This window comes from Chelon labrosus, assembly GCF_963514085.1.
Source record: "Chelon labrosus genome assembly, chromosome: 9".
NCBI lineage: Eukaryota > Metazoa > Chordata > Actinopteri > Mugiliformes > Mugilidae > Chelon > Chelon labrosus.
This window is the reverse complement of record NC_140359.1, coordinates 28998235-29014871: the sequence shown is the minus strand read 5'-3', so window position 1 is coordinate 29014871 and position 16637 is coordinate 28998235. Positions and strand designations below refer to the sequence as shown.

Genomic DNA, 16637 nt, shown 5'->3' with positions numbered 1-16637 from the left:
CCTCGCTGTGTGGTCCCTCTTCATCTGGACTCACAGCTGTGCTGGAAACAAACGGCGCTATTAACGTCCGCAGTCTTTATGAAGTGTGATGTTTTTTTTTTTTTTTGCCGAGCAGAAGTCCAGCGGGTTTGTTACTGAACCTCGACCTCCTCGCTGTTTGACGCTGGAATCGGCGGCGAGTCAGGAAACGACAAATGTAGACGCGGAAATGGAGGCGTTTAGAATTTAAAGAAGAAGATCACAATGCTCAAAATTAAATACAGCTCCTACAAAATAATAATAATAATAATAAAAACAACAACAACAGGAGATTTTTAGGGAGGTGAAGAGCGAGAAGACCTCGTTTCCAGTGGAAACGTCTCGGGGATCAGAGGCAGAGCGGAGCTGTCTAAACACTGGCGATGGATGTAACAGAATAGTGGGTTTGAATGATGGGCAGCGAGGAGAGCACGCCATAACAAGTTCACAGCCAGTTCATCAGTCTGAGGCAGAGGAAGAAAATAGGTCCAACGTCTCCGAGCTTCGACTCGGCTCCGAGCAGAACGAGCCGCTGGAAGATGATTCTGTGGCTCTAAAATGCAGCGTCGACCGCGAAGAAACCAGAGAAAACTGATTAAAATCTAAATATTTAACATCTAAACTGTCGTATTTGATTTTTGAAACATGAAAATAACATCAGCGGCGATGCAGGAACAGACATGAGCCTCTGCTGATGCTACATATCCCCATAAATCAGGTGTTTTATTAAATCTGTTGCAGTAAATCATCTGTATGTTGCCATGTATGTTCATTTATTTAAAGATTGGATGATTAAACATGTGCTAATGCTCCAGTATATCATATAAATAGATATAATGGCTGAGGTCGCCTCACATAGTGGCTCCACTTCAGATTCATTGGAGAGAATTAGAATCATAGCGATGGGTTTGTTAAATGAGTTTAGTTTAGTTGATATGAGATGTTCAGGTTAAACCTACAGGAGGGAAACAACGATGAAGAGTCTAGACGGTTTTTAGGAAACAATATTTTCTCAGAGGTTTACACCCGTCCACCATCTCCTCTTCACCTGAACATTCAAATATTTTCACACCAACTTGATGATGGAGAATAATGTGTAGACCAATCAGCTGATTCAGGAGAGACCAGCTCTGTACGATGGTTTGTAGCTCTTCCTAGCCTCCCAGCTAACTGTAGCTCCTTCCTAGTTTGATATCTAACATAAGCTTGTCCTAGCCTCCCAGCTAATGGTAGTTTCTCCTACCTTCACAGCTAATAGAAGCTTTCCCTAGCCTCCCATCCCCCTAGCTAATATAAGTTCTTCCTAGCCTCCTAGCTAATAGTAGCCCCTTCCTAGGTTAATATCTAATAGAAGCTCTGTCTAGTTTCGTATCCTCCTAGCTAGTAGCTCTTCCTAGGTTGCTAGCTAATAGTAGCTCTTCCTATTCTCCTAGCTAGTAGTAGCTCCTTCCCAGCATCATAGCTAATATAAGCTCTTCCTAGCCTTCCAGGTAATGGTGACTCTTCATAGAGTCCCAGCCTCCCAGCTAATAGAAGCTCTCCCTAGTTTCCTAGCTTCTTAGCTAACAGTAGCTCTTTCTAGCTTCCTATCCTCTTAGCTAATGGTAGCTCGCCCTAGCCCTTTTAGCTGACTGTAGCTCTTCCTAGTCTCTTAGCTAACAATAGCTCTTCCTAGCTTCCTATCATCTTTGCTAACAGTAGCTCTTCCTATCATCTTAGCTAACAGTAGCTCTTTCTAGCTTCCTATTCTCTTAGCTAACAGTAGCTCTTTCTAGTCTCTTAGCTAACAGTAGCTCTTTCTATCCTTTTAGCTAACAGTAGCTCTTCCTATACTCTTAGCTAACAGTAGCTCTTTCTATCCTTTTAGCTAACAGTAGCTCTTTCTATTCTTTTAGCTAACAGTAGCTCTTCCTATCCTTTTAGCTAACAGTAGCTCTTCCTATCCTTTTAGCTAACAGTAGTTCTCCTCTTAGCTGACAGTAGCTCTTCCTATCTTCCTTCCGTTAGCTCTATTCAACAGTAGTTTTACCGTTTTATTTGTGTCCGTACATGATTGAAACATCATGAGACGACATGTTCTACCTCAGAGCTCCATCAGCTGTGTTCCTCTGGGCCCATGATTATATTTGCATGCAGAATTTTTCCCATTTACTTGACCGTGACCCATCGTTTCAGTTTGAGGTTTCTAAACGACACGATAATATGATTTAATTAGCTTCGATCAATCACGGTGTAAAAGTAGCTGTCAGTCTATCAAACAGCTGGAGGTTTCATTTTGGGGAAAACCAACATTAACGTTGCGTTCCTCTCAGCCACGGAGCTCTGTGGGAGTTTTCTGTCCAGATAATCATCTCTCATTATGTTGCTCCAGTCAATTAACATCCATTACTGTCAGACTGCATCTCTGAGTAAATGTTGACACTCGCTAATTCCCAGCAATACGCTGCTCGCCACATTTAACCTAGAAAAACACAGCGGAGGGCCAAGATCCTGCTCCTCGCTCCTCGTTCCTCCTCCTCCTCCACTTTTACTTTTTCACTCAGTCTGAAGGACGAAGGGCCGACAGATTTAAGAGTGAAAATTCAATGCTTTCTTGTTTTTGTCCTGTTCTCAAAAGTGTTTTGAATGTTGGTCGGACAGAAGAAAAAAATAAATCCATTCTAAATTAATTTTTTTTTTGAGCAATTGCTTACGTTTTATAGAGAAAAATATGAGTAAATCAAGAATAACAACTACTCAACTTGGCTAAATCTAATGTTTTTTATTAATTAGATGTATCTAGACAGACTGCAGGTCCTTCAGAGTTTTAAAACTTATAGTTGAGGTTTTATTTTGATTAAAGAGACGTCTGCATGGAGAAATTAAATATGTGAAGATTTATGTATTTATAATGTTGGTTGAATTCTTTATTTCCTTTTTTATGTGCAAAATATTATAAGTTAGATTGAGGAAAAACACAAGTGAATCAAGAAGATTTAAATCATGATGAGAATGATTAATCCATCTTTGCTAAAAATCAAAAAATTAAAGCTTAAGGTTAATTTTTTTTTTCTGCTTGAACGACTTGTAATCTTCAAATGTGACGTTTAGACTTTATAAAAAGACCAGTTTTCATTTGGCATCTTGACACAGTTCAGTAATTCAAAGAGCGCAAACATGAACCTGATAATAAAATAAGAGCCGTCTGTGTTTATTGTCCAGTTCGTCTTTGCTCTAAAATCTCTTTTTCCTTTTCGACCTCCCAGGCTGCGACATGTGCGCAGACAACAGGAACGGCGAGTGTCCGATGCACGGCCCTCTGCACTCCCTGCGCCGCCTCGTCGGCACCAGCAGCACCCCGGCCCCCGTCACCCTGCCGGACGTCCCTGATTGGCTGAGAGACCTGCCCAGAGAGGTGACACTTTAGATTTTACAAGCTTTAATAACCTTATGATCTCTGTCAGCCTCCAGGATCTCTCTGGTTTTACCTCAGTGAGAAACAAATCTCACATTTAATTCAATAATTTAATTTAAGAATATATCTTTACATTATTTGCATATAAATTATAAATCTGTGTTGTCTTATTGTCTCAAATTCAAACCTGAAGCTGCAGAATCGGTGTTGTCTCAGGTGACTCTGATAGCTCTGAGCTGCTAGTGGGGCAAGAAAATTACATCTTGTGCCTCTTTACATGGACAAAGAGGAGGGTAGAGGAATAAAAAGACTACTTTTAATTTCATACTACCTGGATAATTGGCATGCCATAGTCAGAGGAAGAAGAAGAAAAAGAGGAAGAAGAGGAGGTCAACAGTGGTCCAAGGAAGGAGGAGCACCAGAACCTCACGGGTCAGACTCAATGAGCCTTGGTCTTGGACCCTGACTCTGGTTCTATTCCTTCCTCGGACCACTCCTGACCTCCTCCTCCTCCTCCTCCTCTCTTCCTCTTTTTGTCAGAACACTGACCTCTGACCTCTGACCTCCTACGGAAGCTCGGACACATCAGAGCCGGGGCCTCGGCAGGCGGTCATAATGTTGTGGCTGATCGGAGTAGAGCAGATAAATGCGCCCACGTTCTGTAGAGATGTCTATCTGTGTGAATGTTGATCAAACAAATGAAGAAATGTAACTTTTTGTTCAAATTTTTCACAGTTTACTGAGAAAAAAATATAAATTAATCAGAAGATTTAAACGATGATGAGAATAATTATTCATCTCCGTTAAATCTAATGTTTATTTTTATTTAGTAGATATCGTCAGAGAGTCTGCAGGTCCAACAAATTTTTTAAATTAAAAGGTTGAGGTTAATATTTGTCATTTTTTTGAAATTCTGATTGAAGAGAAGTAAAGATTTAATAATAGGGTAAAAATAAAACTACAAAAAACAAATGTAAACAGAGAAAAATATATTTTAAAAGAAATAATATTTAAAAGTGTGATTTATAATTAAATGACCGTTAAATAGAAATCCTTGTCATTTAAATCTGAGCTGAGCTGTGGAGGATTTTCTGTCGGTGCGTCTCTAAACGTTTTGTCGTTCTCTTGGGACGTCCTGATCATCGGGACTAGAACCACCGGGACCGTTGAGTTATTGGTTCTCTCTCTCTCTCTCTTTCTCTCTCTACAGGTTTGTCTCTGCACCAGCACGGTTCCTGGTCTGGGTTACGGGATCTGTGCGGCTCAGCGGATCCCTCAGGGAACCTGGATCGGCCCGTTTCAGGGCGTCCCGCTGCTGCTGGACAAGCTGCAGTCGGGAACCGTCAGGAACAGCAGACACCTGTGGGAGGTAAGGAGGGGAGGGGGGGCTGTGCACCCTCCTGTAGTGTCCAGGAATCAAACCCACGACCAGACACGATCATTAAGGTTTCAAGTTAGATCTGTTTTCTGCATCTTGGCTCCAAATAAACTATAAATGATTTTCTAGTTATTTACTGTGTTTTAAATATATAAAATTATACTGTAGTACGACAAGACAACTGTAGTTTAATGTTTTATTTCTGTAGTAGATACTGAAGAATAATATAATAAATAATAATATCAGAAGTGATTTAATCATTTCTATTCAGTAGTTCAGAATAATGTTATAAATATCAGTCTGGGTCTCTGTTTATTTATTTATTGGTATTTAAAGTTGAAAAACTGTGAAAAACACAACTGTTATCATTCATTTTTTTTATTCATAAATCCATAAACAAAAGAGCAAAAAAAAATAAATAAAACATAAACCTTTCTTTTATTCTGGCGTCTAAAAAGAGAAAAGTTAATATTAAACTTAATTTTCTTTCTTCTGACGTGATTTAAAAAGCTGCAGCATCTTTCTGTCATTCTCTAGAACTCCAAATCTTTTATTACTTCCAGTATTTTCTAAAAGGATAATGATCAACAGAAGCGTTCGACGTCGTTCTCCAGATGGTTTGAAATAGGTTCAATGAATGACTGAATGAATGAATGTGTGTGGTTAAGTGAATGAGTGACGTGGTTAATTCTCCCAGTGTCGTGAGTTTCTCGCCGCCGTCTAAACGTCCGTGTGTTTCTGAGCCGGTGGTCGGCGTCATGTCACCTCTCAGTCCATTGATCAGAGCAGATTGTATTTACATACAGTGGCAGGAGAAAGTCAATGTGGCAGTTATAAACAGCTGCATTAGCATTAGAGGGAGGGGGGAGGAAGGGGGAGGGAGGGGGGAGAGAGAGAGGGACGCTGGGTGACGGGGAGATAGATGAGTCCCTCGCGGCCGAGCTGGTAAAGGTCAGTCAGACGTCGGTTGACCGGACATCAGTCTCTCTCTCTGTTGTTGACCGCAGCAGGACAGGAGGGGGGAGAGATGGGAGGAGGGGGAGGGGGGATGCAGAGGTCAGAGGTCAGGGAGGAGAAGGCGAGGGGGGTCATTTAGGCCTTGGTCGTCGGCCAAGTCCAGCACGAGCAGCAGCGTCGAGTCAGGATTAAAAATAAGTTCCTTAGCTCTTCATCACGGTTCTGCTGCTGTGGAACATCTGACCTGGAGGAGGAGGAGGAGGAGGAGAAGGAGGAGGAGAAGGAGAAAGAGGAGAAAGAGGAGGAGGAGGAGGAGGAGGAGGAGGAGGAGGAGGAGGAGGAGGAGGTGGCGGAGGAAAAGAACTAAAAGATAGAAGGAGAAGGATGAGGAGGAGAGGAGCAGGTGTGAAGAAGAAGATAGAAGAAGGAGGAGAAGGACAAAAAAGGGGATGGGAGAAGGAAAGGAAGGAGAAGAAGAAGTGAGGAGGAGGAGGAAGATGATGAGATGGAGGAGGAAGAGAAAAAATAAATGATGGGGAGGAGGAGGAGGAGGAGAAGTAAGAGATAGACAGAGGATGCGGAAGAGAGGAGCAGGAGAAACAGAACATAAGAAAAAGAAGATAGAAGGAGGAAGAGAAGTGAGACGTAGAAGGAGAAGAAGGAGGAAGGGAAGAAGAAAAAGGGATGGGAGAAGGAGAAGCAGGAGGAGAAGTGAGGAGGAAGAGGAAAAGTAAGCGATAGGAGGAGGAGGAGGAGGAGGAGGAGGAGAAATAAGAGATGGAGGGAGGAGGAGGAGGAGAAGTATATTGTGTTGTTTTTCTACCTCCATGTTTCTGTCCCTCCTGGAAACTCCTCACCTGATGAGGATTGGTAAAGGGTTACCATGGTTACCACCACCACACCTCTACTCCTCAGATCCTTTTCCTTTTCCTTCAGACCCCGTCACAGTGGAGCTGTGGCCCTCCGCGGGGCCTCAGACCAGCCTTTGAGTCTCCCCTGGAGGAGCGGTGATCCGATAACCCGGCTCTAACCGTGGTCAGAGTATCGGCCTCCGGGCCACAGCCGGTCATTAGGCCTATTGACGGAGGAGCTTTACACACAGATCCCATTAAAAGTCACTGGTTGTTAAACTGCCTTATTGACGCCCCCCAAAACAGGAAGAGATGTGTGTCCTATAGCCAATCAGGGGCCTTGTGTCATGTTGTCTATGGCGTCCAGGAAGGGCCAGTTTTAATTAAGACACTTGGCGTTACGGCCGGGAGGAACGGTGGAGGTGTTTCCTGGTGCTGCAGTATTTTACAGCTCGACAAATTGATCTCCTCCCAGGGGAGAGCTTCTTTAAGGTGGAATATTCTTTATCTGTGGAGCTGGACGTGTCTGAGCACTGACTTTATTCTGATATCTATAAATATGTCTATAAATATGTCTATAAATGTTTTATTTTAACCCCATTCATGTTAAATAAAGAGCCTTTAAAGCAAAACAGGATGCTACTAAGGTTTAGGAAGCTAGGAAGAGCTACTCTTAGCTGGGAGGCTAGGAAGCTAAGCAGAGATTAGCTGGGAGGCTAAAAAGCTATGAAGCGCCACAGCTAGCTGGGAGGCTAGAAAGCTAAGCAGAGTTTAGCTTGGAGGCTAAAAAGCTAGGAAGCGCTACAGTTAGCTGGGAGGCTAGAAAGCTAGGGAGTGCTGCTATTAGCTGGGAAGCTAGGAAATTAGGAAGAGCTGCTAGCTGGGAGGCTAGGAAGCCAGGAGGATATACTATTATCTGGGAGGCTAGGAAGCTAGGGCAAGCAACCATTAGCTAGGAAGAGCTACTAAATGGGAGTCTAGCAAGCTAAAGGAAGCTACTATTAGATGGGAGGCTAGGAATAGCTACTATTAGCTGGTAGGCTAGGAAGCTAGGGAGTGCTGCTATTAGCTGGGAAGCTAGGGAATTAGGAAGCGCTGCTAGCTGGGAGGCTAGGAAGCCAGGAGGATATACTATTAGCTGGGAGGCTAGGAAGCTAGGGCAAGCAACCATTAGCTAGGAAGAGCTACTAAATGGGAGTCTAGCAAGCTAATGGGAGCTACTATTAGCTGGGAGGCTAGGAAGCTAGGGCAAACAACTATTAGCTAGGAAGAGCTACTACTAGATAGGAGTCTATCAAGCTAAGACGTGCTACTATTAGCTGGGAGGCTAGGAAGAGCTACTATTTGCGAGGAGGCTAAGAAACTTGGAGGAGCTATTGTTAGCTGGAATGCTAGGAGGAGCTACAAACCCTTGTACAGAGCTGTCCTCTCCTGAATCAGCTGATCAGTTGCTCTTCATTCATTCTCGATCATCACGTTGTTGTGGAAGTATTTGAACATTTCAGGCATCTCAGACATTTCTGTTTATTTTTTGCTATAAATATAAAATACCAAAATCTTTGTGTGAGTTGAGGGAATCGGACGGAGCTTCTTCTCGTTCCCGACCCCGAGGCCGTCCTGACTGAAAAGAATGTGCAGTGAAAACAGAGGAGCCGCCCGATGCCTCGGCTCTGACCTCGTCCTGCCGCGTTTTACTGGGAGTCTTTTTTTATTTTCTTGGACAGATCAGAGACTGGACGAGCTGTCAGAGTCTCCTAAAACAGCAGCAGGCCTTCAGAAAAGAAAGAAAAACTGGAGCTGCCCAGTTTGAGGCCAAATATTTTGATAGAGTGGGCTGTTGATGGGACACATGGGGGTTCAGAAAATTCCAAAACGCTTGTTGCCATCTTTTCTTTTTTGCATCATGAGCTGTTTTCTTTCAATTTTCAGGTTGTTGCTGTGTCGGGTTTGTGTTCCCTGCAGAATACCCATTGACTCTGTTGTGTTTTTCAGCGGTCTGCGGTCACAGCGTCCAGTAAACGCTGCAGTGATTTTTTCGTAACTTGTGTATCGTTGGTTTGACACCAGCGTGTTAGTCACTTCATTATGAGGTGAGGCGATCATGAATGGTGGTGAAAAATGACATCCGGCTTCTCTGAAGGGTTTAATACATTTTCCCAGTTTTCAGTGATAATAAATATCTTTGACTTTTTGACGAAAACGTCACTAAACCAAAAAAATACAATAAGATAAACAGGCATATTGATAATAAAAGAGAATTCAAGATCTCACAATGGAAGCAGTTTGATGAAATCTGTTAAAAACCATCTGTCCAAATATTTTCCGCAACTTATCTGAGGTCTAATAGGTCATACATGTTATTCCAGACATCCCTCTCATGACGCATATGTATTGGGGCAGCTTAAAAGTTGTTCTGCCACAAGACTTTTCAGCATTTCTGCCTAAAAATGACCTAAAAAAGTCCTGAAAGTTGATGAAGAAAACCTGTGTGCATTTGTTCGTTCAAGAAAATTAATCATTTGTATATATTTGCAGCAAAAACAGCAAGTAAATATTGCTGCTGCTGATCTGCCACCTACAGCGGCAGATCAGCAGTTACCGGAAACATCGTCCACCACTTTGGCTCCTACCACCAGACTGGGCTTGGATAAAAATGATAAAACAAACGTTTCCACCCAATTAACACCTCAAGTCTGGAGGGCTTTTGTTCGTTAACAATTAAATCAATAATTGTGACATTAAGACGGTGCCCAGGTTAATCTGAACAACTTCCTTTACTTCAGGTGAATAGATTAAGTTGTGCAAGTTTCCAAACAAAAAACAAACTTCCCATCAGTAACTTAAGAGAACCAAATCAAACAAATTCATAACTAAGTGAACCCTTGTTTCCAGTATCTGCTGTGACCTCCTTGTGCAGCAATGTTTCCAGTAACTGCTAATCAGTCAACTACAGCGGCTCAGTGGGAGCAACAGATACAGTTGTTTGACACATGACTCAAACACAGAGTTTCCCAAACTTAAGAAAAACATCATCCACCATTTTGGTTCCTAGCCTCAAATCCAAAATGCTGACAGCGAGCTTGGATGGTCGGGTGGACCCAGATGGAGCGTCCCCGCTGTTGTTGACTCTATTTTCTAGCTAGCTCCATCATTTCACTAGCAATAATTTTACGTTCTGCTAGTTTCACTTAGAAATATCCAAGAGAGGCAACCAGAGCCTGGAGACCAACCGTTCTCCTTCTCAAAGGTTAGCAAGTTAGCATGCTAAGGTGATATTAGCACTTCTCTTTGGTCCAGAGAGCCGTCATGGGTTCGGACCTAGACCCAAGCTGTGATAGGTCTGTCTAGTTTTATTTCTGCTGTCCATCTTCTGTAATTTGTGTGACAGAAGCTCTTTCCAGGAGTCGTGTTAACTTAGTTCATTTCTCGCTCTGTGTGACATCACCCTGTAGGCATGACGACAGCAGGGGTTTGAGAACAAAGGCTGGGGGTTTTCCACCAGCTCCTCCATGTTAGAATAACATACGTACATGTATGTAGTCTCTCCATAATCCTGCAGTATGTTTGATCAGAGTGTTTTTCCAGTGTCAGAGCTGCTGCTTGTTTCCTCTCCCGCCTTCACATGCTGCGATTAGCTACAGCACAGACGTGTTCGCTTCGTCGTCACATGTCTGGACGTTAATCATGTGCAGTGCTTTATTTTAGGAGGGCAGGAATCAGCTGATTGTTAGAGATGGGTAGTAGCATCAGATCAGAGGATGAAAGCTGGAGATGAAACAGTCAGACGACTCTCTGGGTTGGGTCTTTTGAGACAGCTGGCGAAGGGTGGATGGAGAAAAGCAAACTTTATTATTGATCTAGCACTTTTCAAAACAGCGGTGCGTCGCGGGAAGATGAACAAGAAACACAAACAACATAGAAGATGGAGAGAAGTTCAAGACAAAGAAAAGAAGAATGCGGTTTAGAGGAAACTCTGAATGTCCAACAGATTTTGAATCTTGAATCGTGACGGTTTATACAAACAAATCTAAATTAAACCCTTCTACAGGTTTGCAACAAACGCAGAAGAAACCAGAACGTTGGACCAGAAACGAGATGACATCAGCCGTCTAGTTTTATTTTAACAGATTAACAGAGTTTATATTTATATATATATTTTTATTTTGCTTTTATTGGATTGTCGCAATAGAAAGACAGAAAAATGTGGAAAAGGGAGATCAGAGCAAAGGTCCGGCCAACTATCGCCTGTATGGTATGCACCCAAACCGCTGGGACACCACGTAAAACATTTAAAATGGAAAAGCAATGAAAAAGGTCTGCGAAAACAAATATATTACATGCCGTTCGTCCAACTCATCTACGTCTGCACCACTTCCATAAATGGGGGGGTTTGAGTGAACAGCACTTTTCCCCCTAACGTCCACGGCGGGTTGCCCTCTGCTCCGAGCGTGCTCCCCACTCTTTGTTTGCAGGGATGGATGTGCGCCAATAAAAATTCTTCTTCTTTCTCTCGTCCTCATAAAGTAAATATTTGCTAAAAAAAAAAAAAAAAGTTAAAAAAGCTAAAAAGTAGTCGTGTTATTGCAACGGTTCTGCTGTGAGTTGTTGGAGGTGCCATCCTGGTTCCACACCTCCAGGACAGAACCAGAACTTTTCAGGGGAAAAGCAGGAACTAGTTTGTCCAGGTTGGGATTTCTTGTCGTTCATCGTCGTTCCAGTTTCTGGTTCTGGTTGTTTCTGATTTAAAGAGTTAAAAAGTTTGGCTTGTGTGTGGACGGAAGCTCAGTCTGGTTTCAAGCCGCTATCACCATGATGGATCTGGTGGTAGGAGCCAAAATGGTCGATGGTGTTTAGTTACGATCGCAACTTAAACAAAGGAAACTTGACTTGTTTGAGAGTTCTTCATGATATCGTCATATTCTCCAGACTCGAGGTGTGAACGGGGCTGAAAGATTTTCATCTAATACAAACAACTGTTTATCTCTCATCACTTCTTTACTAGTAGTCATTGTAGTTTCTGTCTCAGTGTCTTCATCTGGGTTCGTCCCACTCTCTAAGCCCGATATCAGTGTGGAGGATCCAGTGTTTCGGTACGGTGTTTGTTGACGATCAGTTTAACCTTGGCGCCATTCATCTAACAAACTCAAGGTGTGAGTTGGGCTGAAAGGGTTTTTTATTCTTGAGTTAAACGTTTGGAGAAATCTTTGTACAGCTTCTTAACCATCCAGGTTGTGGTATATCCATGGACCTGTCCTCCTCCTGCTCCTGTTGAGATTCGAGTTGAGATTATGTCAGCTTCAATTTATCTATAGAGCACATTTAAAAACAAAACCAAGACAATGAAGAGGTTCATTAGAAAATACTACATTAAAACACAGTAAAAGTCACTTTAAAACACGAACATCAAATTATATCACATAGGTTTTTCCTCCTATCATCATTACAGCTCCAACATTCATTGTATATGCTCATCTCTTCCCGTTTTATACATCCGGAGTAAAACTTCCATGAGCCCAAACTAAAGATGATGGGGTCGATCGTTGGTGTCATTCAGGTCTCTTTAGGAGGACTTTGATCCCAGCGTTGAAGCGGTGGCCCAGGTGATGGTCCAGGTTGTTCTTTGGGTAGGGGGCGTGGGGGAGGGGGGGGCTTCAACCCTGCGGGTGGTGTTGGTGCGTCACGCTCTGCTGCTCCTCTCTCGTCCTCACTGTTGTGTGAGAAAGCAGCGACTCGGCCTCCAGACGGCAACGCTCCGTTTCGGGGTCGGTTATCCAAATATTATCGGTTTCTCCGAACGATTATTACCCCGCTGATTTATGAGTCGACTCGCCCGCTCGCTGAAAAGTTTCAGATGGCGAAGCAGCTCCGGCTGAAACGTGGAGGCCCCGACTGTTGCTCTTGGGCACCGAGGCGGCGGCGGGCGGCGGCGATGGCAGCGATGGCAGCAACAGTTCTCTGAAATATGGAGCCCTCGACGACATGTTGTGTTGTAGAAAAGTGAAAGATGTGGTGGAGTGAACAGCAGCGCGTCAGACAGGATGAATGAGCAGAGCTTTATTTTGGTTTTTATTTAACCAAGGCCGACTAATCCTGTGGTTACAGGAGATGTAACTCTCAGAGTGACAACCATGAGGAGAATGTGTGTCTCCTTATAGGGAAGAAGAAGGAGAAGTCTGGGAGGATTTAAAGCAGATGTGGAATATAAAAGATTTAAATTTCAAGTCAAGGTTGCGCATACTGATATAAGAATGTATTTTAAATGGCTTTAAACTATTAAACTTCCTGTAAATGTTGTGAAAGAAAATCTGTCCCAAAACCAAAACAAGGATCTAAAAACGACTGAAAGACTTTTCCGTTAAACACCAATCTGTTCAGCTCAGTTCACCAGGAAATAGAGACGCTAAACAAATTCAACAAGAGGTATCTCGCTTCTTAGGATTAGAAAAAGAAAGACAAGGTGAAGGAGAAGAGGAGGAGAGGAGGAGGAGGAGGAGGAGACGTGGTGAGATAAGGAGGAGGAGGGAGGCAGATGAGGAGAGCAGATAACAGTAGAATTAGTGGAGTTTCATTGATTAGCTGTAGAACAGAAGCGTGTGAGCATTGATCGGCTCTCAGGAACAGTTTTACAGGATTTAGACTGAAAAAGAAGAACAGGAAGAAGAACGGTGTGTTCAGGAAAGAGAAAGAGACTCTGTCTGACGTTCTGAGGGACGTTTAACTAGACAGTCTGAACGTCTCCTGGGCTGCAGCTGATTGGTCAGTTTGAGCTTTGTGTGTGGAGGAAGGAGAACCAATCAGAGACCATGTTTTGTCAGGCTACATCAGCCCAGCATCAAAGAACTACCAGCAACGATGGACAAGTCTTCGTAGCTGACTTTGTTAGTTGACAGTTGGTTTACACTTTATTTATTAAAGATGATCTAGATCTAAAATAAAAGATGAAACTCTAAAAGGCTGCAAACTGAGATCTGGTTAGTGCCAACGTTGCATGAGACACGCCAACGCCATCCCAACATTGACTCAACATCAGCAAACAGCTGACTGTTGTCTTAGTGAATCTCAACCTTGAATATTTTAGATCTAAATCTAAAATAAAAGTCTAAGAAGAAAGACATCTGATTAGTGCCAACGATGCAGGACGCGCCTCAAAAACTAGGACTTAAATATTTTAACTCGAGATCTGAAATAAAACATGAAAATCTAAAAAGCTGCACGTATAATTGATGCCAGTGATGCAGGACACGCTGCAAAACCTAGGACCGACGCCGGCCCAACACCAGCAAATGGCTGAATCACAACCTTTGGGGAGCTGTGGGGTAGTGGTTAGAGGTGCAGCTTGGGACCAAGGGGTCCCAGGTTCGCCTCCCACCGTGTCCATGGCCGAGGTGCCCTGAGCAAGCATCTAACCCCCAAATTGCTCCCTGGGCGCTGTCCTTAGAGGCTGCAGCCGGTTAAACAGCAGAAACTGCAATTTCCCCATTGCGAGACAATTAAGGGTTAAATTATTATTATTATTATTATTATTATTTAATATTTTAGAGCTAAGATCTAAAATAAAAATCAGAGATCTGATTGGCCCAATGTTGGCCCAGTGCCTCCAAATGGCTGACCGTGGTCTTTTTCAATCGCAACCTTAAATAATGAGACCAGTGGTGCAGGAGACGCAGCAAAACCTAGGACCGACACCGGCAAACGACCGGTGACTCACAACCTGAAATATTTTAGATCTAAAAAAACTAAAAAGTCAGAGATCTGATGAGTACCAACGATGCAGGACATGCTGCAAAAACTAGAGAGGATGACCTCTGGCGCAACGTTTGTCCAATGACTGGAAACTGACCGTCGTCTTGGTAGAAGCTGTTCTGATGTGTACTTTAGAGTTACAAGAACTCACCTTCAAACAAATCAGAAGTAGACGTTGAGCTGCTGTCGGTTAAAATAGATTTAAATACGCTCCTCTATGATTCTGAGTGTTAAGTGTCGTAACACCTCCATCAGACGCGATAACTCGACTGCATTAGCGACGCACATTAAACACACTCGTCTCAAACACGTCGACCTGCGATGACCGAGCAGCCATTTACATGCCAGCGTCGGTTCAGAGCTGCAGTTAAGTGTCTTTAACTGATAACTGAACCACATTCCTGTCGGCGCAAACGCACACGGCGTATCTCTGCAGCTTCTGCTCAGACAAGGAGAAGATTTGCTTTTGTAATTAGGTCAAAAAGGTCGCAACGCTGTCGGGCTAATTCGAGTCGGCTGTTGGTTGAGGCTGCGCAGGTCGCTTTGTGGCGCTCTGGAATAAAGATTCTACAGAAAATGACCACATTTCTACTAAAGTTTGAGGTTTTAAAAAGTTAAAAAATTATTCCATGATTATTTCATCAACCAGACGGCCTACAGATTGAGACCAGAGGGCAACAAGTAACACCATGTCTTTGTTCGGTGCGTGGACAGTGACGGAGCTTTAAGTGAAGCACTGACAGCAAAGATCAATGACTCAAAGAGAGAGAGCTGTAATCCACTCGACTAAAGACAAACACAACCTGCGACGGGTGTGAGTGTGTTACCTCCAGTCCTCTGCTTCTGTTCAGACTTTCTGAGACTCGCTGCTACTTCTGATTAATCTGAAATAACAAATCTCTGGGCTTAAATTCTGGTTGATGTCGCTGTAGACGCCAGATCAGCAGTTACTGGAAATGTTTAGTGGCTGCACAAGGGAATCACATACTTTTAAATGACTGGAGGGGAATTAAAATGGTTTTAAATATGACCTGTTGAAGTCTTTTAACTTTCTTACCAATGTCAGCAGAAACTGAAAAGGCTGAAGCTTTGTTTAAGTAGACGTTTGATTGCATTAAATTGATTCTTTCATTGTTGAAGCCAAATCATGTGGAGCTCCCCCTGGTGTCTGGCTGCAGTATAGGTCATAAGCTCCACCCCCCATGTTAGTGGGCGGGACTTGGGCCAAAGTAAAACACTAAATGTCAAATATATATTTTTTCAAGGATGGTTTTTGTTGTTTTAGGCAGTTAATATAATACTGATGCACTCAAGTGTCAATTGTTTGGATAAGTTTAATTTTAGTTTTTTATGACGCTATATAAACAGGATGTGACATAATAGCAACTACCAGTTGCCATGCCAACACCTCCGCAAAGCAGTCCTGTGGGACTGTGAGAGAAAAAACAAAGATATTAAAAAAAAAGTATAATCCAACATTTCCTTGTAACTGGTGGAGGTAGAGCAGAGCGTACTATTAATTAAACTAAAACATGAGTGAGTCTGGAGGAAGTGTGGGCGGGGCAGACTCTGGCTCCAAAGTAACAAGATGGCGCCATCAGTATCCCCAGGAAAATAGCGTCAGTTTGACCAGTGAGAGGAAGTGGAGACGTGTAGTCCATATTTATATACAGTCTATGCTATGGACAGACCTAGCTATTTGAAGAGATTACTGTCAACGACGCCACTGTCACTCCATTTGGGTTCCGACTCGACCCGACCCTTTACACACTATCATCATGGTAGATCTGGTTGCAGGAACCAAAGTGGTGGATGCTGTTCCACTACGACATCTTAAACAAAGGACACTTGACTTGTCAGAGGTTTCTCGAAGTTGTTTCTCTACTTTCAGTTCTAAATAATAGGTGGTTTCTGTCTGGAACATCTGTGGGAAACTCACATGACTAAGGTATGTTAACGACCCAATTAATTAGGAGGATGTTGCTAAGATTAACATCGGTGTCATCTTTTTTTTAATCCTTTTTATCTGAGCCTTATTTGGTGGTAGGAACCAAAATGGTGAATTTTGGGGGAACAGTATCCGTCGCTTCCACTGGTTGTTGCCTCAAAGTTGAAATGAGTTCAACTTTGCCTGAAGTGGTTCTGTTTTGAGGAATGAGCTAAAATCTCTCCAAGCTGCTGTAGATGTCTGGTCAGCAGTTACCGGAAATGTTTAGCGGTTCTAGCTGCACAAGGAGGTCACATACTTTTAAAGGAATGGAGGAGAGTTTTTTTCCTTCAGGTAAAAGTTTGGGGA

General features: G+C 43.0%; 1 protein-coding gene across 1 annotated transcript in view; it reads left to right on the top strand.

Annotated features, from left to right (window-relative positions):
• Positions 1 to 16637, top strand: part of prdm6 (PR domain containing 6) — a gene marked incomplete at its 5' end in the record, with an annotated part of 88116 nt that overhangs the window by 5846 nt on the left and 65633 nt on the right. Inside the window, 2 exons of the mRNA XM_084552297.1 lie at positions 3264 to 3412; positions 4623 to 4781. Coding sequence (XP_084408423.1) covers positions 3264 to 3412; positions 4623 to 4781 — 308 coding nt within the window. The remainder of the gene's footprint in view (positions 1 to 3263; positions 3413 to 4622; positions 4782 to 16637) is intronic.